This window comes from Emys orbicularis, chromosome 4 (assembly GCF_028017835.1).
Source record: "Emys orbicularis isolate rEmyOrb1 chromosome 4, rEmyOrb1.hap1, whole genome shotgun sequence".
Classification (NCBI taxonomy): Eukaryota; Metazoa; Chordata; order Testudines; family Emydidae; genus Emys; species Emys orbicularis.
The window spans coordinates 93,856,982-93,883,357 of NC_088686.1; the positions used below are offsets into that span (position 1 = coordinate 93,856,982).

Here is a 26,376-nt window from a genome sequence, read left to right on the forward strand (position 1 = left end):
TATTTTTCAAAATATGTCACATCGATATTTTTTCCCAATCTTTTCAGTCAATGCCAGAATCCCAAAAGCATATTTGATTAGACAATATTTTATATTATAGTTGGCGTGACAGTTTCTGCTGGTCTAACAGGCATTCTTTAATACTATCCAGGTAAAGACATTTAAATATTTAGAATCACTTTTGGCATATAAAATGATTTAATTCATAATATATATATATATATATATATATATATATATATATATATATATATATATATATATATATATATATATAAAACCCAGGGAAAACAAGCCATTTCAACAACAACTTCGTCGTGCATGGCAGCTTGCTGCATGAAATATGAATGAGAAGCCATATGGAATTCAACATTTTGCAAAACCCTCAGACTACTGTTTGGAGTTCACAAAAACCACGAGTTCATGAATCTTTTTTCCTGTAATTTAAAACTCTTGGGGTAAATTCAGAGGAGAGTATAAGTAAGTCCTGAAAGAGTCTAAACTGAAGTAGCTGGTATCGCCTTCAACATGTATGTTACAAGAAAACAGACTGCTTCTTGTCTCCCTTTGACCCACATTCTCTTACCATATCACGTCTACAGTTGGTCCAATGATTCTGAGTGTAAGTGAGGCTCAGCTGGTATAACTCACATATCAAGGAGCCAGAACAGAAGAGTTTACTGAAGCTAGCAGCTAACAGGAAGATGTAAGTTAAAGCAGGCTACCCTCTATTTTACATCTTCTCATCCCTTCTGGCAATTAGTGTGTAAGTTACAACAACAAAGTCCTTCACACATCCTTACACAGGTGTAATAGGTCTAAGAAAGTCTAACTCAGTGTAAGGGAATCAAAGTGTCAGGAAGTTTAGCTTATACCACCTTACACTTCACTTCAGGGTTTGGCTAATTGCTTTGTAGTGATTTAATTTTTTAAAAACACAACTTCCTAGCATTTTCTTTGCCTGTGTATTAGCGATAATAAACTCTGAAAAACACAAGTGGCTGCCTGATACATGGCAATATCAATTCCATAATTATTTGTGTATACCTTTATCTGCTCCCTTTTCCCCCCCATCTCCCTCTATATTTGTTTTTCACTCATCCATCTCTGTTCCATTTTCGAACTATTGTTTCCTTGGAAATAGTCCTCTGAACACAGGATGACAGAGAGCATTCAAAATTAGGCAAAACAAATTCAGCTATTCCCAATACGAAGACATTAAGGGTATCTATACAAGATGTGGAATGATTAATAATGTCTCTGCTGAGCAAAAAGCTGAAACAATGGGCAAAATAAGCGAGTCTTCCCTTTTGATTTTAGCGAGTGCAAGAATGGCAGCATCTCTGAGAACAACTGGCATATACAAAGAACTTAATTGAGCTGACTAGGGAAGGGCTCACCAGAATCAATTTAACATTTCTCACTTTTATTATATTGCATAAACTTTAAAATATTTGTCACAAACCAAGGGCCTGATTCTGCAAACTGTAATGCATGTGACTAATCCCTTTGATGTATATTATTATGTGAGTAATTTCCACCAACTGGCCTTAATTGCTGCAAGAAATAAAAGATAAAGCTTTCATAAAAAGAGTGGAAGCACACACAAAATACTTGAAAAGCAAATTGGTTTCCAATAAAAACTAGTTTGGGGGAAAATATACTGTACATATCCTATGAAACTGATTGCACTACTAAATGTCAGACTGTGATAGTTTTTATCTCATTGACTGATGTCATAAAGGCATTGACAGAGATAACTGCAATTGTTTGTATTCAGTATTAGAGAACGAAGCTGTAGCCCATATTTATCAGTTGCATTAAAGACTTAGTGAATGATTCTGACACACAGTTACTCACAATTCAACACGCTGACTTTAAATGTTCCTTATTTTGAAACTAATATGCATGAAACTTTACCTTGGCATTTCTGGACTCCAGAATGTAACTTTCATCTTGTTTTTATTGATAATTTATTGGATACAATTATTTTAAATCTTTGCAACAGCTGTAGCCCTTGGACTTCCTGTGTTATCTATAGTATACAAAGCACTATTCAAAGAAAATATGATTCAAAGTTGAATCGGTATTTGAGTACAACTGGACCCTGGGCCTACATCTAGGTGTACAGCAAGAATTTTTGTCTCCTCTTTTAAATGCAATCTCTTACCTGCAGAACAACAGCACACCCTTTCATGTCCAGTGCACATTTTGAATATCTAGGCTGCGTGCTGGGCATTGACACTGCTAGCACTAGATTTGGATCACTCATCAAATGAAATGTCCTAAGAACAGAAAAATAACAGTGACACTATAATGTAAAAATGCAAATATTTTTATAGATTACCTAAATTCATTAGGCTTTCTCCTAAACTACTCTTACAGCTAGAGAACATGAGTGATGCCACAGTAATGCACACTTTTATGAAGAAGCCTTGACAGAAGGATTATTAGCACATACCAAAATGCTGGCATAGCCCTTGGTGGGTTTGGTTCACAAGGATCTAGTTCATTTTGATTTTCAGATTTACCCCAAACCCTACATTCAAAGCACAGTTTGAGTAAACCAATTACAAACTTGGTGAGTTTCTCTCTTTCTTCACAAACTCTCTGGCGCTATCCCTTGCCTGACAGAACACCCTCTTCCTTCCTCCAACAGAATCTGCCTCACTCCTGCATTTTCGGAGAACCGCCCTTTCCTCCTCTCACCCTCAAAAAAAGGCTTCAGGACCAAAGACAGGAAGATATGTGCATGCATCTCTCCACCCTCCCTGAATACACGATGACTAGAGACACTTCTCCTTTGACCTGGTGACACGTCAATGGCATTTTACTCCCATCCTGACATCTTCAGTGGGCTCCCAGCTGTTCCCTACCCTCTCCTGAATGCTTAGGGGTTTCCCTGATAGCATGCAGTTCAGACTGAAATAGAGCCAACAAAGTATAGTAGCATCAACTGAACTAGGATTAAATGCTGTTCTCCACATTAACACGAGAAAAGCTTATCTAACGCAAACAAGTTCTTATAGTCTTAACTTTACAACCAGCTAATAGTACATAAATCACTGCCTACTCCAAGACACGAGAAAGCTCTGTATTCTTAATAGCATTCAGAGTCCTGCATTGCTATGTGAAGGGCAACTCTCCAGCCATACCCAATACCCCTTCCTAAAAACAACAGAACCTCCATGTGCCATGCTGCTAGTCCCTCAGATGCAAGACGAGCATGTCAGGCTGGCCACCCATCTGTTATGGATATAGAGGGGAAGAAGCTTGCCTTGCTAAAACCACAGAGACTCCAAATGGGACAGCAGGACAACTACCTGGCTCCTGGAGTTTTGGGAGTGGGGGCCTCCAAAGACAGGAGAAAGCGAGGTGAGAAGGAGAATAAAGAGCACTGGTTCTACTAGGAAGACACTTAAAAGTAAAGAGAGGTTTCAGAGTAGCAGCCGTGTTAGTCTGTATCCGCAAAAATAACAGGAGTACTTGTGGCACCTTAGAGACTAACAAATTTATTTACTTCTTTAAAAGTAAAGAGTGGAGTCTGGTCCTGATGGTGGGAGAGTGATAATGTGGGACCAGAAGCTTTCTCTGGGTTCATACCAAAATAGGCATTCAGGCCAATTTCCCTTGGCTTTAGGATTTGATGCAAAACGGTTGCAAAAGCTGAGATATAATAGATTTTGGGGGATAGCCACTAACCCTTTTAATACACAGACAAAATAGAAGGTTTTTAAAGAACATAAGAATGGCCATACTGGGTCAGACCAAAGGTCCATCCAGCCCAGTATACTGTCTGCCAAGAGTGGCCAATGCCAGGTGCCCCAGAGGGAGTGAACTTAATAGGTAATGATCAAGTGATCTCTCTCCTGCCATCCATCTCCACCCTCTGACAAACAGAGGCTAGGGACACCATTCCTTACCCATCCTGGCTAATAGCCATGAATGGACTTAACCTCCATGAATTTATCTAGTTCTCTTTTAAACTCTGTTATAGTCCTAGCCTTCACAACCTCCTCAGGCAAGGAGTTCCACAGGTTGACTGTGCGCTGTGTGAAGAACTTCCTTTTATTTGTTTTAAATCTGCTGCCCATTAATTTCATTTGGTGGCCCCTAGTTTTTATATTATGGGAACAAGTAAATAACTTTTCCTTATTCACTTTCCCCACACCACTCATGATTTTATATACCTCTATCAAATCCCCCCTAGTCTCCTCTTTTCCAAGCTGAAAAGTCCTAGCCTCTTTAATCTCTCCTCATATGGGACCCTTTCCAAACCCCTAATCATTTTAGTTGCCCTTCTCTAAACCTTTTCTAATGCCAGTATATATCTTTTTTGAGATGAGGAGACCACATCTGTATGCAGTATTCAAGATGTGGGCGTACCATGGTTTTACATAAGGGCAATAAGATATTCTCCGTCTTATTCTCTATCCCTTTCTTAATGATTCCTAACATCCTGTTTGCTTTTTTGACTGCCGCTGCACACTGTGTGGACATCTTGAATAGAGAGGGCTAAGATAGGGGGAGGGATAGCTCAGTGGTTTGAGCACTGGCCTACTAAACCCGGGTTGTGAGTTCAATCCTTGAGGGGGCCACTTAGGGATCTGGGGCAAAATCAATATTGGTCCTGCTAGTGAAGGCAGGGGGATGGACTTGATGACCCTTCAGGGTCCCTTCCAGTTCTAGGAGATAATAATATAATATGGAGATATACCTATTATCTTCAGAGAACTATCCATGATGACTCCAAGATCTCTCTCCTGATTAGTTGTAGCTAAATTAGCTCCCATCGTATTGTATGTATAGTTGAGATTATTTTTTCCAATGTGCATTACTTTACATTTATCCACATTAAATTTAGTTGCCATTTTGTTGCCCAATCACTTAGTTTTGTGAGATCTTTTTTAAGTTCTTCACAGTCTGCTTTGGTCTTAACTATCTTGAGCAGTTTAGTATCATCTGCAAACGTTGCCACCTCACTGTTTACTCCTTTCTCCAGATCATTTATGAATAAGTTGAATAGGATTGGTCCTAGGACTGACCCTGGGGAACACAACTAGTTACCCCTCTCCATTCTGAACATTTACCATTTATTCTTTCCCTTTGCTCCCTGTCTTTTAACCAGTTCTCAATCCATGAAAGGATCTTCCCTCTTATCCCATGAAAACTTAATTTATGTAAGAGCCTTTGGTGAGGGACCTTGTCAAAGGCTTTCTGGAAATCTAAATACACTATGTCCACTGGATCCCCCTTGTCCACATGTTTGTTGACCCCTTCAAAGAACTCTAATAGATTAGTAAGACATGATTTCCCTTTACAGAAACCATGTTGACTTTTGCCCAACAATTTATGTTCTTCTATGTGTCTGACAATTTTATTCTTTACTATTGTTTCAACTAATTTGCCCGGTACTGACATTAGACTTACCGGTCTGTAATTGCCAGGATCAATTCTAGAGCCCTTTTTAAATATTGGCGTTACATTAGCTATCTTCCAGTCATTGGGTACATAAGCTGATTTAAAGGACGGTTACAAACCATAGTTAATAGTTCCGCAATTTCACATTTGAGTTCTTTCAGAACTCTTGGGTGAATGCCATCTGGTCCCGGTGACTTGTTACTGTTAAGTTTATCAATTAATTCCAAAACCTCCTCTAATGACACTTCAAACTGTGACAATTCCTCAGATTTGTCACCTACAAAGGACGGCTCAGGTTTGGGAATCTCCCTAACATCCTCAGCTGTGAAGACTGAAGCAAAGAATTCATTTAGTTTTTCCACAATGACTTTATCATCTTTAAGTGCTCCTTTTTTTCTCGATCGTCCGGGACCCAACTGGTTGTTTAGCGGGCTTCCTGCTTCTGATGTACTTAAAAAACATTTTGTTATTACCTTTTGAGTTTTTGGCTAGCTGTTTTTCAAACTCCTTTTTGGCTTTTCTTATTACATTTTTACACTTAATTTGGCAGTGTTTATGCTCCTTTCTATTTACCTCACTAAGATAAGAAGACAATTCTGTGTTCTTGGGATCCAAGCATAATCTGTTGTACTGTATGCTTTGTCCAATATGGAGCCTTGAATTAGGAGCTTAAAAGGGGATGGAGCAGATGGAGACAGACACTTTTCTCTCTATTCAAGACTGCTGCTTTTATTTTATACTGCTAGTGATGGAACAGTGCAGTTTTTCTCTCTTCACGAGCCCACAATTTGTTTAATGTATCCTTTGTCATTCTGCTGCAGTGGATTTCACTTCTCAGGGGAAAGAAGTGAAGAAGAAAAGATGAGTAGTGCACTGTACAGCAGTGTATAAAGCTAGTGGCATTTTAAGCATGCTCAGTATGTCATTGCATTCAAAGGCGAATGACATATGCGTGCTGAAGTTTTCCTTTTCTGTTTTTGAAGGACACAGTGCTTCTGGATTCCTCAAATTAGCACTGGTCTGGAGCTCTAGTAGCAGTGCAATACATTGCCTCCTAGAATCCATATTTTAATCCTTTTGACTTAGACTGAGTGGACTGTGGGGAAGAGAGCACTTCACACTGCTGTCCCCACTGTGGTTGAGTTAAGGAGCCCTCATGGGGGTGGTGAGGGTTTCCCTTGATTGGAGGGATTGTTGCTTTGATATAAGTCTTTTAAATCTATCTATCTTCAGCTTTCTACGCTAGAGATTCATTTATGAGATTCTTTGCTGTAAATTAATGGTTAGTAAGACAAGAAAATGATCAAAAAAGAACTATTGAAACCCTATTAAAAATCCTAAACCTAATTCTTTCCCACCCAATACATTAAAAATCATTTCAATGACTAGATAACAGTCCGCAGAGCTGGAATTGTGTTTTAATGTATGATACAGAAAGCTTCCCTTTATAACATTTAGTCTCATAGATCAGCGAACATGCTTGTACCTGTCATGATCTCTCCATATCCAGCGCTGATTGGTATCATCAGGTTTCTTTTCCACCAAAACAACTTCAGTCCCAGCATGCAGATTAGCATCCTGTACCCCCAAAACAAGCCCTGGGAATGCACAGTTTATAATCTGTTTGTCTCTATACTCAAACTGCTGATGGTGAGCCTTCTGCAATTCTGCATTCAGCTTTGGTTGAGGTCTGAATAAACAAAATTGTATTTAGGGTTAGAAAAATGTCCTGTTAACTAACATCAGTTACACACAACACTTATGACAAGTAGATTTTGCAGAATCTTTGTTAACTTGTCTGACTGTGTTCTTAACTATAGAACAAATGACCAGGAGTACATCAAAGGACTGGGTGCGTGAGGGCAGGGAGAGGAACAGAGAGGATGGACAGAGGAAAAAGTAGAATGAGAGGGCTAACATAGGGAAAGCTATTTCCAAGACAAAGGTGAAAAGCATACTGGCACTCATTGCCATTAGTTCTACTATACTGGCTTTCTGAAAAAGCACAAAGAGGCAAACATCACCTTAATTTGGTTGTGTTTGCCTCTATCTCCTTCTGTAAAAATTGGAATAAATGTGCTATGGACAATAAGGGCTAATTTAAATGTAGTCCAGCATGCCTCTACATCCTTGACTTTTAAATAGTCATTCTAGTAAATCTAGTTACATGCAGGTAACATGCAGATAAATAACACGCAATTCTGAACTTCACGAAAATAAATGAATACATCCTAAAGTTATGGTGGCAACAAATTCCAGAACAGTAGTGCTCGAGTGAGCTCAAGTGAATGATATCACTTAATCTCAGTGTATTTTTCTGAATGACATTTCGACTGCTTTTCATTTTAATGTAATTTAGGGATTTCCTTTCCTACCCATATTTTCATTTCTTCAGTTTTCACTTTCTATTATCTACCCCTGTCCATATTCCATTCTCCTTACATTTTTTTCCTCTTATTTCTTGTCCGTGGTGTGCTACCTCTCCTTTGGCTGGGAGATACTTCCAAATGGCTGTTAAATGCCCTGAATATCAAAGGTCTGACTTTTAAAACCCTGTCGTGTACCTGCAATTTGGTGTGGCATATAACTTTGGGCACAATTCACTGGGGAAACAAATAAAAACATATAGACTGCACTTGTCAACTAGGGACCTGATATAATGCCCACTGAAGTCAATGTAAAGATTCACAATTACACCAATGGACATTGGATGAGGCCCTCTGTGTCTACATGTCTTCATTTGTGCCCCCAAATAGCTGTTCACAAAACTAAAAGAAGACCAGGTTGAGGCACCTTTAAAAATTAGGTGGAAAGGATTATTTTTCAGTTAATGTCATAGGAAATTAGATATTAATGGGAGATTTGGATCTAACTGCTTATATATAATTCTAAAAGTTTCTTCATAGAGGACTAAATTCTCTTACAGTGGTAAAGTCCTATTACTATTAAAAGGAGTTCTTCCTGAGTAAGGAAATCAGGTGAATAAATACAAGGAAGCAGAGCTTGGTATGGTGTGTGGGTCTCTGACTTTTTTTGTCAGGTTCAGTATTACATTGTCCAAATGTGTATCAATTATATTGTAAAAGTATAATTATTTCTGACCTGTACTTCTGAAATATCTCTGCATTTTCACAGAATTCTTTATCCTCATCCTTCGGAAAACTGTCATCATCATGAAAATCACAGAAACTTTCCTGCCAGGAATATTTGGATTTCATATGCCAAGCATCTGTTTTAAGATGTGATTTTGCATGTGAATTACTGAAAAACATAAACCACAAAATGGGAATTTCGAAAACTAACAGAGATTGGAGTTTTGCATTAAAAAACCAAGTGTTTTTCTTTAAAAACATTACTTTGTTTTGAGGAGATACTTTACAAGGTAACTAGAAGTAAAACAATTAGATCTTGCATTCTTGCATCAATGAGAGTTTTTTTCTGAGTAATAATTGAAGGATTTGGACCATAATTTGTATAATAAGGTCCACAGGTATGGAAAATCTATTATGAACATACAGGGTGAAATCCTAGATCCCCTGAATCTATGGTAAAACTTCCATTGACTTCCCTAGACTGTACCTAGGGACTTTCCATAAAGTAACCAAGATTTTTGTTCTCATCACATAAGAAATTTCTTAATCACACAGAGCGTTATGTGTATTGCTGACACTAAAATGAACAGAAAGTCATGCTTTTGTACAGACTTGTATGAACTTCTCCTAGACTGATTGACTACTCCAGCTCCCACTGAAGTTAAGAGAAAGAATCCCATTGACTTCACTGAGAGCTGGCTCAGGTTCTAGCAGAGTGGCCCCTTCAGGTATTCTTTCACATTTACTTTGAGCAGTGTTGTTTCACAAATTTGTACAATACTATTATCCTATGAGACAGCAATACTTGCCAGTGTCTGATTTATAATTTTATATTATACACATTTATAATTGATTCTTTGCTGACATGTAGCATTTGAAGCCTCTTCGCCAACCTTTAATAAAACAGTGCCATCTATCGCCATAATTAGTAAATGCAACCTCTTTCTAGAGTGTCACTATTAACTGCATACACTTCAAGCTTTTCACATACCTTCGCTGTTTTAACAACTCATTTCTTACACTGTCTGAAAAAAAAAACAGTTTTTCTGTTTTTTGCTAATGTAACTACATTAATTTCAGTGGAATTTCACCAGTTTAAACTGGAATACTGGAATGTTGAATCAGACCCGATGTTTTTACTTTGAAATAATTTTGTTAAGGATCTAGTGGGATTATGCATCAGAATAAGAGCTTTTTAAAATTTGTTACAGAGATTAAGATGGACTCTGTGTCTACCTGAGCACTGGGTAAAGTAAATACAGACAATACAATGAAGCAGAAAGCACCTAATGGAACAGTAAATTAACTTTCTTAAAATTCACAAATTTGGAGAAATTTTGGAGAGGTGAGCGTGCTGTATTACTGGGGGCTTGGTTTTTACCTGCATTTCTACAGCTCGGAACATTGTTAGAGTTTTATCTTACACCTTTATATAACATACTTTTTCCTTTACTCAGCATTCATTGGGAGATCTTATTTGCGATAGTTGTGGAAGAACCCAAGATCCTATTCCTTAATTAATATTTTTTTCAAATTCATTTGGATACTTTGAATTACTCAGACTAAGCTCACTTGACCTCCCTCCTTCTTCAAATAAGCTGCACAAGGTATAGGAGGTTTAATGTGTGGACTTTCTTAAATGATATAAATATCAATAATATTAAAATCAAAATTGCTGTGGAAATCATTTTGTTTTAGTCTAACATTAGCTCTCCCAGCTTCCTCTTCTCTTACTATAGCTAACCTCATCAGTTTTGAGCCACAGATCTCAGAGACTGATCCAGTGATTATTAAAGTCAATAGAAAGGCTCCCATTGACTTCAGTGAATGTGGGATCCAGCCAATAGGCTTGATCTTGCAAGGTGCTGACTGCCCTTGTATACTGAAGGTTTATTTTTTGCCAATTAAAATTATTCCTGTTTTTGTTAAATTTTTATACTTAAAAATTGATTATTTTTAATTTTGACTGAAAATATGCAACATTCCAAAGCTTCACAGCCACACTATTGGATCTGCAAAATGTCATGAAAACAAGAAGTTTGGGCAAAAAGAATTTGTGAAAAATGCGACAAAAAGTCTTCAGTTTCACACTCCCCTAATTATTGCTACTGTAAATGCCTTTGAATCTTACACTGTAAATGGATTAGACAAAATAGATGTAATGAAGTGGAGATTTTGCGAAATCTTTGTACAGTAGGCAGCGACATTCATCTCAAAGGGAGTAACATTAATTATGCTGGGAAAGGTACACGTTACAAAGATTTGAGTGAACTGCAGAATGAGAGCACGTTATTTTTTAAAATGCACTTTAAATGGACATCTGAATTATAGGCAATCTTTGCACTACTGTATGCTTTACTTTCTTGTAATTCTATGTAGAAGCCAGATTAAGAAAATCTCTAAACTGGCTTGTACAAACCCAATTTTTAAAGGCTGTGGAGTATAACAGTTTTACTACTAAAATACAATGCATGAAAATCTACTCTTTTTATCTTAAGGAACAACCAAAAGGACCAAACCCTTCTCTCCCATCTATATTCTGCTCTGAGTATTAAAACACATCTACAAATCCAACTTGTGTTACCTTTTAATAATCCTGTAGTAATAATAATAAACCATGCTTTCTGAAATTATGAACCACATAATTTTTAGTTTTGCAATATCAGATGTATATCTGAGTTGAAACCCAGATGTATAATTCAAATTTGTAAAGTTAATAGGTTATAGGTGGAATGTTTTCACTTAAATCTCTTTAATATATTGAAATAAAGAGCATCATAGCTTTTTACTTATAGCCATCAAATAAGCATTGCATTATAAATACTCATCAGTAAACTCATTCCCTCTCTAACAACTAATCCAATAAATTAATTCTTATTTCTTACTAGGCTTTGCCAAATAAGTTTGAAAAAAAAACCAAACTCTTTGGGAAGCTCAACCCAAACCCAACCTAATCTTTTTGAAGGTTCAGAAAATTGTGCTAATATTTTTCAGTGTTCATGTTTGTTTGTGCACTTCTGCATTGCTTGATTTTGGCCAAAACAGGAAGCAAGAACAGCAAAATAGCATGCAAAAGGACATCCTAGTAGTATTATGCCCATCAACAGCTAAGAAATCCCTTAAAATCTTGCAAGAACTTGTTCTGATGAGACTTTAAAACTGAATTCCAGACCAAAATGGTTTAGATACATTCTATCAACTATGCAAACAACTAAGACCTTACATTATTTTTTATGTTCATACATCATACCATGTGTTCTTTAAACTGGGGGGGAACAATTTTTCAAACTTGTGTGCCAAAAGTTAGGTATCTAAATCAATATTTAGGTACCCAAACAACTGGTCTGCTATTCAAAGTGCTCATGCACTTAATTCCCATTGAAGCCAATATTCAACACCTCTGAAAATTAGGCCACTTATCTGAGCGCCTAAACATGGATTTTAGGGCCCAGCTTTCAGCTCAGATGTGGTCCAGCACAAAGAGGACGTAATGCTGCCCTGAAGGGACAGTTTGGGGTTCTTCTTCTATCAGAGAAATTCCCAGTGGTGTGAAACCAGGCCTTAGGATGCCCAAACTTGTACTAGGAGCTGGTTGGAGCAGATACAGCTTTGCCTTACTCCACTCAGCTGCCCCAAGTGTGAGCTCGGTGCAGTTGAGGATGGAGTCCCTAGAACATGAACTCAGGCACCCATGTTTGAAATACTGCCTTTGAATCCATACATATGGACACCTCACTGGACAGTATATTGTCCAAATTAAATAGATTTCAGCATTTCTGAAGCTAAAATCTGGGCTACATTGCAAGTTTTCTTCCATCCTCTCACCAGCACTGTTCAGTGTATTTATCCTTCTATGTTCCTGTTATTTATCTTCCATTGCACATCTTAGCATAAATAGTTACCACCACATTATTTTGTTCTTTATCTTGCTCTCCTGCTGCCCTCCCCACTCCTGGCAACAACTCATAGCTTATTTCATTCTTCCCAATTTCTGTCTGTAGCTTCTAGTATATCTGTCTAACAAAGGCACTAGCAATTTCACATGCTGAGAAGGCACACAACAGATACAAACAATGCCAATATTGTTGCCAGTTTGCACCTGTTCAGTATTTTTTTTTTTGATCAGCAAGTAATTTGAAAATATGTAAACTGCTGCAACCTCGATGTTCAACTAAAGTTCTTTCTTCTAGTATGTCCATCACTTACAAATATGAATAACACACATTCATTATAATGGTAGTGATTTTATAAGCACTTGCAATGGTATATTTTATGCATCTATTTCTGCTTATACCTATGTTTATGTAACACAGCTGTTATGAAGATATTTTGGATTACTTACAGATCTGAATCATCTTTTATATTCAGAAACATTTCTTCTGTTTGATTTTCCTGCAGCTCCTCAGTTAGTTTGTCTTCTTCAAAAGCCACAAGACATCTATCCACAAAAAGTTTGGCTCCAGCAGCAATATTGCTCCTTACTCCTAAAACTAGAACTAAATGCAAGTTTACATAATATTTGCTGCTAAATATTGTATATTTACACCATTATAATCAGCAGTGCAAGTAGGGCGGTCCGGTCCGGTATGCTGTACCAGCAAGATATTTATAGCTGGTACGGCGTACTGGAAAGACACAGGAGGAGCAGAACGTGCCTGGAGCTCCTCTGGCACAGCTGTACTGCCCCCAGCCCTGTCCTCCAGCGGGGCTGCTGTACAGACGGAGGAGACCCTGCGTGGAAGGGTGGGGGCGGTAGAGCCGCGCAGGGAGAGCTGCGGGCATGGGGCTGCCCAGTAGCCCCATGTTCTGCTCCTTTCGCCGCTGCAATTCCAAAGTCTCTGGCGCAGCGGGAGGAGGACAGAGCCCCCCCCCCATCCCAGATAAGGGGGTGGATCATGGGGAGGGAACAGGGAGAGTGTGGGGGCCCCAGGCTGGGGGCAGGGCAGGGAGGATTCACATGGAGGGTCAAGTGAGAAGGTCATGTGCCCCCTGTTAGCTGCTGTCCCGTCCTCCCCCCATGTACCGGGAAGAAATGGATTCCACTTGCACCACTAATTATAATATAAGTCTAATCACAAAAAGGAGCCAGCATGTTAGCATAACTGAAAGGAATGGAGATTATGTTGTGTAGGGTTTTTTGTTTCGTTTGTATTAACACTTGAGGAAAAATACTTAAATGCTCATGAAATTCAACCATGGTTTAAGAATGCTGATCTATCTCACCAGTTTGACATACATTTCCTCTAACATTTTCTTTTTCATATCTTTTGGCCAAATTCTGAAGCCCAGATTCTGATCCTACACTAGCATCAATCACTGATATCAATGCAATACTCCCAATTTACACCAGTATAAATGAACCCTGAATCTGGCTGTGAATGGTGATGGGCACCACCTTGTGCAAAGTCCCAGTGTGAGTTGCCTAGGTCTGTCATAGGCCCAAGTAGCAGTGGGTTAAATCAAATCAACAAAAAAAGGCAAAAGAACATAAACATAACATAAACAAGTTAAAAAAACCCCTTAGTTCTCAGGGATTTCATTTCCACCTATTCTTCTGGGGTCTCCAAGGATTTACAGTAACTCCTCACTTAAAGTCGTCCCGGTTAATGTTGTTTCGTTGTTACCTTGCTGATCAATTAAGGAACATGCTCATTTAAAGTTGTGCAATGCTCCCTTCTAAGGTCGTTTGGCAGCCATCTGCTTTGTCAACTGCTTGCAGGAAGAGCAGCCCGTTGCAGCTAGCTGGTGGGGGCTTGGAACCAGGGTGGACCGGCAGCCCCCTTATCAGCTCCCTGCTCCCACAAGTTCCTTGTGCAGCAGCTGCCTGCAGTTCGGCTGTCCCTCCCCCCACTGCCATGTGCTGCTCCTGCCCTCTTCCTTGGAGCTGCTCCCCGAGACTCCTGCTTGCTGTGCAGGGGGGAGGGAAGGAAGAGGGGGGCTAATGTCAGGGTGTCCCCCTCCACCCTGCTCCTGCACCCTGCTTACCCCATCTTCCATAGAGCAGGGGACACACCAGGGCTCAGGACGGAGGGAGCTTGCAGCAGCTGCGGTCTCAGGAAGCTGATCTAATTAACAAGGCAATGTACTTAAAAGGGAAATGCGCATCTCGCTCTCTCACACATACCCTGTGTGTCTCTGTCTGCGATGTCTCCTCTCCCTCCATTCCTGCTGCCTCGTAGAGTGAGAGAGTTAACCCTTGAGGGCTCAGCCAATTGCTAGTTCATCATTTAGCAGTAAGGGAAATATCCCACCCTCTGACTCCTCCACCTCAACCAAGCTTCACAATCATCATCACTGTGTACCAGTATTAAATTGTTTGTTTAAAACTTATACTCTGTGTGTGTGTGTGTGTGTGTGTGTGTGTGTGTGTATATATATATATATACACACCCATTTACATTAATTCTTATGGGGAAATTGGATTCGCTTAACATCGTTTCGCTTAAAGTCACATTTTTCAGGAACATAACTACAACGTTAAGTGAGGAGTTACTGTATAAGTCTCACAGAGGCAGCCTGATGTGAGCTCCTCTGGCAGATTTTTATTGTTCCCTTAAACCTCTTCTACCCCTTGCTTCTGCTTCTTCCCTTTTTATACTTGGGCTTGCCCTCATTAGCTACAGCAGCTGGGGGTGTCTCTTTCCATTTCTCACAGTTGAGCCAGAGTGTGGCTAGTTTTGGTGTGAGCAGATTGGGAGGATTCTTAACCACTTCCTGCTTGTATTTTGTGTGCAGATTTGTAGACCCCATCCCATTGTCTCTTAATTTGTCTCTCTCTGCTATACTTTTTCATTATAACTTTGTAACTGTATCCTTAACTCTGTAAAGCATTGTCTATCTATTGGTTTCTTTACTGATAATGAGAGTTCCACATGCATCAAGGGCGTAGCACTTCTGTAGCACCTTCCACCCAAGGATCTCAAATAATTTAGAAACATTAATCAGTTAAGTCTCACACTATACCTGTGAGGGAAATAAGTATTTATTTCACAGATAGGGAACCAAGCTACAGGCAGATTAAGTGACTTGTCCAAATTCACACTGCAAGACAGTGGCACAACTGAGAGTAGAATTCTGATCTTTTAGCTTTCAGTTCTTTTGCTTTAAGCACTCAATACACCACTCTGTTTACTACTTCAATGGTTCATAGGTATTAAGATTACTTTTTAGTAACTATTTCTCCTCTATATTGTAAAACAGAGACTTACCCTCATTCATACAGTGAAACATTTTTTCCCACAGATGAGAGTTATTTTTATAAAAGGAAAAAAGGCATATTCATTATGGCAGAGTACAAGGATCCTCATTTTCCTGCAGTCCCATGGTAGCAATATAACTATGCCACGTAGAACATCTATACATCATACATATTGCACGAGTTATTAGTTCCCCTTTCAGCCTAACAACTTATTTTTATCAATATTTAAAAATAAATAAAGATTTGGAACATACTATGTATTTGCTTAATGTCTAAACATTTTTGGCTCAGAAATGTCAGCATCCTGACTTGGGCAGCTGGGACTGGGTCAGAGGAGGATCAAACCTGAGGCTAACAGTAGAAGAGGAATCTGTAGTCAAGTTCCAGGCAGAGGTATATACCAAGGATCAGAGTCCAAGTCACATTTCAGGGTCTGGTTAGGAGGCAAGGTCAAAGCCAGGCATTCAAGAACAGGGACCAGGACCAGTCATGGCAGCTATAGGAAATACACACTGTTGCCTGGACACTGCCTGAATGCCCCTTAGGTTTATATAGGGCAGGGAGTCTACCAGGAGCCATGAGGCTGCTGCCTGTTTGACCTCTTGAAGTGGGACTTCCCATGGTCTGTGTCCTCAGATGGTCATGAGTAGTGGAGCACAAACTACTTACAGTTGCTGCTGGGTGGTAGTATGGTGTGGTCTACTGCCTACCAGCTCTGCAGGTTTGAGACCCTGTTGGCCTTATGTAAACACAATAGCAAACTACTAAAGTGGATATTGCTCTTTATTTAACATAGGGCTCTGTGTTTCAGAGCTGATGCAGGGGTTGTTCCTTGAGAAATGGGTAATATTTTTATCTGAAAAAATGAACTAAATCTTTAAAAGTCAGAACTTTGGGCTGGTTTATGAATTAGCAGAGAAGGATCAGTCACCTTTGCAGTATGGTGGATCTATGTTTGGGGAAGAGGTTGGTCAGAGTCAGGGGGACCTGCATCAGTTCCACACCACCCTGAAAGGGAATACTTGAGAAAGTTAATACACACAGAAGGCTTAACTTATAGACTGGTGTTTTAGATATATGTTAAAATTACTTTTTTCAAAGACATGTTATTTGCTAATAACTTCTGTACACTTTTTGCTAAGATGTTATTACACTGTACGTAAAGTATGCTTAGCTTTCTGTTTAATAAGGTATGACAATTCTTGATTATTAATTAGATACCAGTTGGTTCCTGATCTATAGTTATTAACTATAACTATAGTTATTGTTTAGATAGAACCTATTCCTGCAAACTCTTAATCACATGAGGCATCATTGGTACTGCTCATACTGTTTGCATGGGTAAGGCTTTGGAGAATATGACCTTTATGCACTATGTAGTACATATATTTCTATTACATGATGTTAATCCTATATGGATGTCTTATTATAATAATTAATAATTAATTTTTTATTTATTAATTCATATTTGGCTTTCTTTACATTAATATTAAATATTTATTGCCAAGAGCAGACACTAATGAAGATGGTTTCCCTTTAGTGTTTAAAGTGGCCAAGGATGCTGTAGTTTTATCATTGAACTTAAAGACCCTGTCACGAACAGGGCAGCCAGTTCTGGTCTGAACACGCCTGTAATCCTATGTATGGTACTCCATGGGATACCTCCAAATTTTGTGCAGATATTGGATTTCCTTTGGATCCAACCCCTAGTGGCATGGCATGGTGAGTATATTGTCTAAACTCCCCAAATCCCTCCTGTAATTTAACCCCACCAATGCTGATCTAATTCCTGCAGCAATACACAACTTCCAAAGCTTTGCTAGTATCCAAATTCGGAAACAAGTACACATTTCAGACAATCACAACTATGCAAGCAGATCATGCCTACAGGGGAAGTTAATAGCCACACAAACTGGATATCCTACATAAACACTGGCAATCAAATAAGACGGAAAGTACAAATACATGTGCCACGTATGGAGACTACTGCAGAAAACACTGGTTTACATGACTAGGTACTTAGAAAAGAAAGATTAAACCACTGATGGGCAAGTGGGTGGGAGAACCTCAATATTTTCAAGTGGAGTGGGAGAAAGGCTACCTCTATTGGTAGTGATCCAATCAATAGTTCCAGTATTGGAGAGGGCAGAAAGGATTAGCCAATATGCAAAATTGTAGGGGGGCTTTCTTACACTAATTTTCGATGGGCATGTGAATTACTTTGATTTTTCTTTCATGATGGACTTTATTGTCCATAAACTCCTATGAATAAAAGTAAAATTATCTGTGTCTTTCTCTATAGATGGTTATTCTGAGCATATACCTCAGTATATAGAATTGAGGACTGGGAATACAGGACTACTGGGTTCTAATCTCGGCTGTGCCACTGACTTGCTGTGTGACCTTACACAAACCATATAACCTCATTCTACCTCAATTTACACATTTCTAAAATGGGCATACTACTACTCTCTTATTTAATGTTTGTTGATTGCTCTGAGATCCTTATATATACAAGTGCAAATTATTTCTGTCATCTACACCTGCAATACTGATTTTAACACTCAGACATTTTCACACAAAAGCAGCTATTTCCCCCAAAATATTATGAGGACACATTGAGACAATAATTCCCAAGTGCAGTAATGAGCTAAAATAACAAAATGCTTACTTTCAGGGTTACGCATGATACAGTAGGCATGAATTGCAGATATATCTGACACTAAATTATTGAGTAGGAGACGTTTTTTGTGCTGAGCCATAGTCAAGTGTGGATCAATCCACGGTTCTCCACATGACACATAGACCTGTAACAAAGACAACTTATTTATTAGCTTCACATTCACATGAGGCGATATCAAATACTATGTTCAATACATAATATAATTATGACTGTGAAAACATACTAATAATAGCTCACTTATCACCTGGTTCCCATAGTAAAAATGAAATAATATTAATAATACATATATTTTTAAAATATCAGTGAAATTTAACAATCAAGGTAATTGAAAAGTAGTTCTTTTACATTAAATGTTGCATTAAAAAGGAGAGGACAATTTGTCTTAAAAACAAGATGTCAAAAATTATGCTTTCAAGTTTAAAAGACATTTTAAATTTGTCAGTACATCTGAATTTATAGACTATATTCAAGTCAAGGACATATGGCACTGTGGACATACAAGAAACCACTAGTGCTTAATTATTCTACCTTAGACACCTAATTGACTCTCTCTCTCTCTCTCTCTCTCTCTCTCTCTCTCTCTCTCTCTCTCTCTCACACACACACACACACACCAAGAAAACACAATTTCAAAGCAGTTTTCAGAAATCCCTGGCACTATTTCAGAATCTCCATTCATTGCTTAGGTCTGTTAGGTGTTTTAAAGGAAACTGCCATTTTCATGGTACTTCATTGACTGGGGCTGCATTTTATTAAGCAAACTAAGGTCCCAATTTTTCATCAGGATCTGTTAATATTGACCTTGCATCTACAGGAGTCTGCACAGGTGCAGGGGTTCAGATCCCCTTGCAGGTTTAACATCTACGATGAAATTCTGGCCCTACTGAAGTCAAAGGGAGTTATACCTAGGATTTCTCTAGTCTAGAAATACTTTAAAACATAGTCTAAAATATGGAGGAGATTCTGATAATTACATCCAATGAAGTTATCAGAATTATATAATGAAAAATCAGTAACATTATTTTAAACACAATTTAAAAAAAACATGAATTCAATAGGAAGCCAGCATCAAATAGTCAAATAGGGTAGAATGCTACCATCTTGACAATGTAACAATGCATCTAAAGATGCCATCCTACAAGGTGCTGTTCTACTTTGGTTTTCCCATTAGAAAGTGCTTTGACAATGGAAACACTCCAAGGTAAAAGCCAGGTAACAAAACCCTCAGTCCTCAGGTAAAAGCCCGGTAACACTCTTAAGTAAAAGCCAGTTCTTTTGGCTTGCAGGTCCAAAGACAATATGAACAGACATTGGTCATAATGGCAATTATCTCATACGGTATGAGATAAAGGTATGTTTTTGGGAAATGGGGTTTCTGTAGTTTCTGTATTTTTGACTGCATGGATTACTTTAATTTGTTTAGAAACTGAGATCATTGTTTAATTGTTGTTTATTAATCCACAAGTGGTGATGATGCCTTAATGAGTGGGGAAGGGGAGAAAGAAGTGAGTAGAGTCAGCCACTGAATCAAATGCTGCTACACTGGGCCCACTGTATGCCATAGCACACACAAAGAGTTAATGTAAGCTAGTGTCCCCACTGTACAGGAACACAGCATTCTGAATTAATATTAATACTTGAGTTGCCATCTTATAAAATCTTTCTTACCAGCTGATCTCTCTCAAGCTCTTTCAAAAGAAAGAGTTCCACGCCTTTTTCAGTGAATAATCTTCGAGCAGCAGTAGGTAAATTCAACATTGTAGTACATCTTTAATAATGGAAAACAGACATACCCTTTTACATATGCTGGATATGGGGACATTATAGTACAGATACTGTAATCATTCACTCTGTATACATCCTTTTAAATATTTTCAATTATAAAGAATATTTGCAAATGTAAAAACATGTTATTAAGCATATTGTTAAGCACTGACAATAAACTTAGCACTTTTAGAACGTAGGTACTTTTAGCTGACTTAGCCACAGGATAATGAGGGAAGTACTCAACCTGATGACACTTGCTACCAAATTCCTGCTAATTTTAATAGGTGTATCATATTAAATCATTGAACTATGAGATAAGAATATACTCCAATGAGTCTTGCTTTAATTTTTCCCATTAAAATCGCAACATAAAATGTATTTTCTATGTTTTCAACTAACATCTCTCCTTTATACTGCTATGATTCAAAATCCATTCAAGTCAATGGGAATACTACTGTTGGCTTGAATGGCCTTTGGATCTTGTCCTCTGGACCTGATTTAGGACAGCACTTAAGCACATACTGAAATGCAGTCCTGAACAGGGATGGACTTAAGCGCTTTCCTAAACTGGGGCTTATGTGCTTACTACTAATGTTTTTTAAAATGACATGTTGTCACCTTTAATGAAAACCACTGTATCCATTACCTTTTATAGGGTTATTTAGAAATAAAAGTATATGAATGAAAACACATAAAGCAATTGTATTAGATGATTTTAAAGTGAACTACAATAGTGACACTACTCTTTTCCTGAGTAGGTTGTGGGACATAAACTATAGATATAAACAATGAGGTTTGGGACATGTTCAGTCTTCTGAATAGAAATGGATATCACACTCAAAAATGTCTACATGGTATTGCCTTCATTTTTAGTATAAATATGCACATTAACAAGTTTTAAATACAGATAACAAGGAGTTATTGTGCCCCAGGTGATAGATTTCATAGAAAATTATCTGGCTTTCATTTAATTTATAAAATGTATTTACAATAGGCCAAATCTATTTCTAGTATAACTTCTCTAAAGACAATTCCAGTATGACAGGGATATCAATATATTAATGGAAAAGAATATATGCATTTGAATATTTACTTGTCCAAAAAATGCTGAAATTCTATCTTGTATATTTCCATTCCAGGGCCTTCATCAGGATGCATTTTCTGGTTCTCCTTTGTTTTCTGTTTCTTTTCAGGATGAATATTTCTAAAGCAAATGAATACACTTTTAATTGGCACAGTGTGCAAACTCTTAGTTACGCAAGTGCAGTCTGGTCAAGAGACTCAAAAGTGTGAAAGGATCCACTTGTGCGTTTTTCAGGGTCAGGAGCACTCTTTACATGGAAAAATAAAACATCCCTATGTATCTAATTTGGCAAGTTTTACAATGAACTTAGTCACACGTTTGTGAAAACTGGATTTTAATACATGGTTGCCAATCAAATGCAAAGCTTTATTGCATACTACAATCTGAGAGCATTTGAATTTGTCAGAGTACAATATCAGTGGTTTATAAGCAAAGGTTAACTTTAGGATCCAGAATCCAGTCTCTGTTACAACAATGTAAATCTAAACATCAGCAGAGTTACTACAAATTAACACTGGTGTATCTGAGATCAAAATCTACCCTGAACTGAATTGCTAACTTAGTGTTTTCTTGTGTGAAATCCCAATATGTCTAATATTGATCTGTTCTCATTTCATGGGGATTTATGCCCTAAATCTTATAAGTGGAGATGACAACAAACCCCAAAAGGCTTAGACAGCATTTTAATGTGAGAAAATTTGTAAATCATTAACTAGATTTAGTCCAATATAAATAGGCACAACTTAATTGACTTCAATGGAGTCATGCTTACTTGCTTGCACCTGAACTTAAATTGGTCCCAACACATTTGAATTTAACATCAATTTTTGCCAATAAAAGACAGAGACTGCAGGAAGAATATCTGTGAGCATTTCTGCTAGCTCATGGAGCATGTGTTAGGTAAAACAGTCACCATGAAAATATCAACATTTACCAAATTACCATAATGCCATTATTACTTTATTATTTCCTTATTACCTTATTATTTCCTATTGTAATCATAGGGAATTACTGCAGTATCTCTAGTGTGGTAACTATCAGTAAATGATGAGGTCTATTATGCAGGATATGCTTTTTATTTTGCTATCAATCAAAATAGTAAAATAAATAATGGAGTCCACTGTATAGGGGTGTGTGCATGAATACTAGAAGCTTAGCCATATCACATAAAGAATCAGCCAATCAATAAAAGTAATTTGGGTCATTTTACAACAAATGGAGGCTCCTCAGCAGGAGGGCAACTCATATTACAGATCACTCTTAAAATAGTTAGATTTAGATTTATTCAACCACAGAATCCATGGTTAACTAATAGTGAGTTTGATTCAGAATAAATGCACACAAACAATGAAATTTAGTTGAGGCAGAAATACAGCGCAATATTATTATTTATACATTGCCATAGTTGTACAGTGGCTTTGCCAAAATATAAGAAGGCAGGTTCCTGCTCTGAAAGATTCATTCTTTGCTTCCATCCATTGTTTACACACAGTATTTATAATATTTACATATGTCAGATCACCTAACAGTCTGAAATACCCTGAGTTATCTATTGATGTGAGCATAAGTTAATGAACCTAGTGGCAAATTTTGAGGACATTAATTAATTTCTAGATGTTTAGATTTCCAGTTTCCTAATGTAGTTTGTGGATTGACTAGAAAGCACTAGGCTGAGGAGGAGAGAAGTTTCTGGCTGCTGATAGGCAGGACAAGTCAGGAAACTTAAAAAGAGCTAATTCTGATCTCTTTCCCTTGCTGGAAAGTACCTCCTTCACCTCTCAAGGTGGGGGTCGGGGTAGGGGGCTGGCAGGTGAGCCATATCATGAGGTGAGGCCTGAAGTGGAGAAGAAGCCAGTAAAGTGAGATGGCAGATAGAAATGGGTGGGACACATGAAGCTCTCTGCCTATTTGGGGAAAGTAAGGTCTTGTGGTGCTTGTCATAGAGCTAATAAAGGGAAATGAGGCAAAGACTGGAGCCTGTCTTCTCAGTTCCACTCCCTTAGAGTAGAACTCTGAGGATGCATAATTTTTTTCTCGGCATTCTACAAGTTAAATAAGACGTTCAAAATATTTTAAAGCAAAGTTCTAATACTTTACATTGGGCAAAATGTTGCCATAATTTCAAAACACATTAAACGTTAGTGTTTGGCAAAGCATCTAGTTCAAAATAAGAATGACACATTATCTAGTATCATTGCCTTGTGAAGGAAGGACCACATAGGACATTAGCATAAAATGACAACAATATATTGTGTGGCGACCAGGCCCCTGACCATGCAAATGTTTTTGCACATACTTAACCCTAAATATGTGAGTAGTCCCATTGACTTCAGTGGTTGTGATGACCAGTTTTTCTATTTCAAATGACCTAATTCAACAACTTCATAAAAAGTAAGCACTTTAGTAGAGCTTCAGAGATGATTTCAGAAAGGGTAAAAAATAAAAAAGTCAGAAATTTAGGACTATTCATTAACTTTCTATGTAAAAAAGATCTGAATTATTTTAAGAGCACTATACTCACATTTTAGATATAGTAGAATGAACTAATTATGAAATGTATGCCTCAAAGATTTCAATTTCAGGCTTGACTTTACTTTGAAAATTAATTTTTTACTTTATCATTTTTGAAGGCAACTCAGTGGACAGTCTATCTGAATATTACTCATTGTTCAGTGATGTATGAACTATATTTAATCAATGTGAAGAAAATAATATTAAACTATTATCAGAAGCATCAAATGTTCTAAAAACCTCAAAAAGAAAGGTCAAAAGGTAACATCTTTGCTAACAATATGAGAAACAATCTATTTAACCTATTCTTTATATCAAAGCTTTTAAATGAGTTATGAATTACTATCCTTTTGTCATATAAAATGAAAATAAAAATTATGTTCTTTTTACTAAATATAATTTGTATTGTTTCAAGACATTTTATTCATATACATATTAGAAAGCAAAGATATTTTTTCAGTATTTTCCTAAAAAGCATTTTTAAATAACTATTTCAGCGCTAAACAATCATTTGAATAGCTGACTGCAGATTTTCACGACACGAGACTTATACAACTACATCCAACGAAGATGTGGTCATTATGAAATCACTTGCTATGTCAGAGAATTAATTGTTTCATGACAAAGTAAATGTCAACAAAGGTAACTATCTCATGATAAATACTGGTAACTCTCCCCTCCCCCCCCCCCCCCCGACATTTTTATCAATACTCCCCCATGCTTTCAAATTTCCTCTGCCATTCTGGGTTCATTTCAAATGATGATCCAGAGAAAACCCTTCAGTATGGACCTCTATTCATTCATTCTCCACTTTTCTCACTGTAGAACCACTATCATGTGGTCTTGGTCTTAACTTTGATCAAGATGGCAAGACAAAGGTGGTTTGTCTGTTTTTCCAGAAGATAGGGAAAGGCAAACAGCCTTTCATTTCTAGACTACTGCTTCAAATCTAGTTGTTCAGGAGCCTATTCTACATGAAATGCATTGAAGGTTTCAGTTAATTTCCAAGCTAATCGATGTCAACAAACTAAAAATACTTTGACAATGTGTGTCCTGGTAGCTGTTGAGGTGGAGAGATCAAAGATTTCATAGGTTACATGCCAGAGCTAGCCTCTACAATTCCTAGAGCTGGTTTTACTGGGTCAGGGTAGAAACACATGAACCAGATTTTCAGCTGGTGTCACTCAGTGTAACTCTTCTGACATCAATGAACCTATGCCAATTGACAGAAGCAGAGGCTCTCATCTATTAGTGTGAGGTGGAGAATCTTGCTGTGTCGCTTTCCATAACCTACCCAGTCATAAAGCAGGAAGTTCTAAAACACCAGTGTGGCTTGCACCTTCCCAGATAAGGAATGTATAAGCTCAGTCTTGCATTCTGGCTTCAACGAAAAGAAGCTGCTAATAAACTTGGGTCTCCCTGCACAGCAGCATAATGTACTGTCAGCAACAGACTTTGAGCAAGCAGGCCTTTGACAATTTAAGGTCACACATGATAGATTAATGACCAAAGAAGAATTCTCAGCATAAATTAGTCTGAATTAATTAATAAATAGTGTGTGCATTTTTTCTTTACTATTTCAAAGTTTTGGGAGACAGTACTGTAACTTTTGCATAAATTCTTGGTTAAATTATTAGTAACACATTGTAAAGTTATTCTAATTGGAGATATACGCAAGTTAAAGTGAACCATATGTCTTAAGAAATTATTTAGTTTATGACATTATTAAAATAAATTGCTATTTCCTTACTGTCTGTTTAGCATATTTGTAACATCAGTTCCAATGATGGTGATAGCCTTGCTTTTGTCCCTGTCTCCATTGTGCAAAGCCCTCAGTCTCACAGGTATATACCAATCTGACTTCTTGCCAGCTGGTTTCTTAAGTGAAGGACTGTTTGGAACCAGCAATCCCTCAATTGGCCAGTCAAAATCCTTTAAATAAAATAGCAAAATATTAATTGAGTTTAATACATTTAATTGAGTTTAATCCAGCAAGAATTTTGTTATTTTGGTTTTTATTTTGTTACACAAACCATTTAAATGTTTTTAAAGTTAACCTTAGTAAAGTTAAGGTACCACAGTGATGGCTGAGGTATAAGAACCTAGACAGATGGAAAGACAGACAAAATGAAATATTTCCAAAAGCACTTATGCAACTATGGAGTTCTGGCTTCTCAATCTTGGAAGGGAAAAAACGACAAAATCCTCAGAGTTCTCAGTGGAACAAAGAAAGGGAGAAAGAATGCTGGAGTCTGTCAATAGTCTGAATCAGATGCCCTTTATCAGTATATAATAAACCTCAGACATGAATGACCAAAGCTACTCTGTAGTTTGGGAAGGAGGGATTGTGTTAAAGTAGGAGTTTTTATTATTTTTCCACCGTATAGAACACATCTTAATAACTATGGTCCTGATCTTGTAAACACGTATGAATGTGCTTAACTTTCTCACTGTGAGTAGTCCCATTAGGTTGTAATAGTTAAATTAAGCACACATGTAAGTCTCTTCAGGATCAGGGCCTATAGTATCTCATGGAAAATCTCCATGTGATTGCACAATATCCTTGTAACAACTACAACAATCACTTCAATGGGAAAGTATTATTAGGAAAATGTCTAGG

At 37.6% G+C, this 26,376-nt stretch overlaps 1 protein-coding gene across 1 annotated transcript in view; it reads right to left on the reverse strand.

Annotated features, from left to right (window-relative positions):
- The window catches only part of DCDC1 (doublecortin domain containing 1), a 382,673-nt gene that overhangs the window by 34,551 nt on the left and 321,746 nt on the right, over positions 1-26,376 (reverse strand). Inside the window, exons 21-28 of the mRNA XM_065403326.1 lie at positions 25,507-25,688; positions 21,255-21,365; positions 20,063-20,162; positions 18,383-18,518; positions 12,856-13,009; positions 8,524-8,682; positions 6,908-7,111; positions 2,171-2,285 (exon numbers count right to left, since the gene is read on the reverse strand). Of these exons, the coding sequence (XP_065259398.1) occupies positions 2,171-2,285; positions 6,908-7,111; positions 8,524-8,682; positions 12,856-13,009; positions 18,383-18,518; positions 20,063-20,162; positions 21,255-21,365; positions 25,507-25,688 (1,161 nt within the window). The remainder of the gene's footprint in view (positions 1-2,170; positions 2,286-6,907; positions 7,112-8,523; positions 8,683-12,855; positions 13,010-18,382; positions 18,519-20,062; positions 20,163-21,254; positions 21,366-25,506; positions 25,689-26,376) is intronic.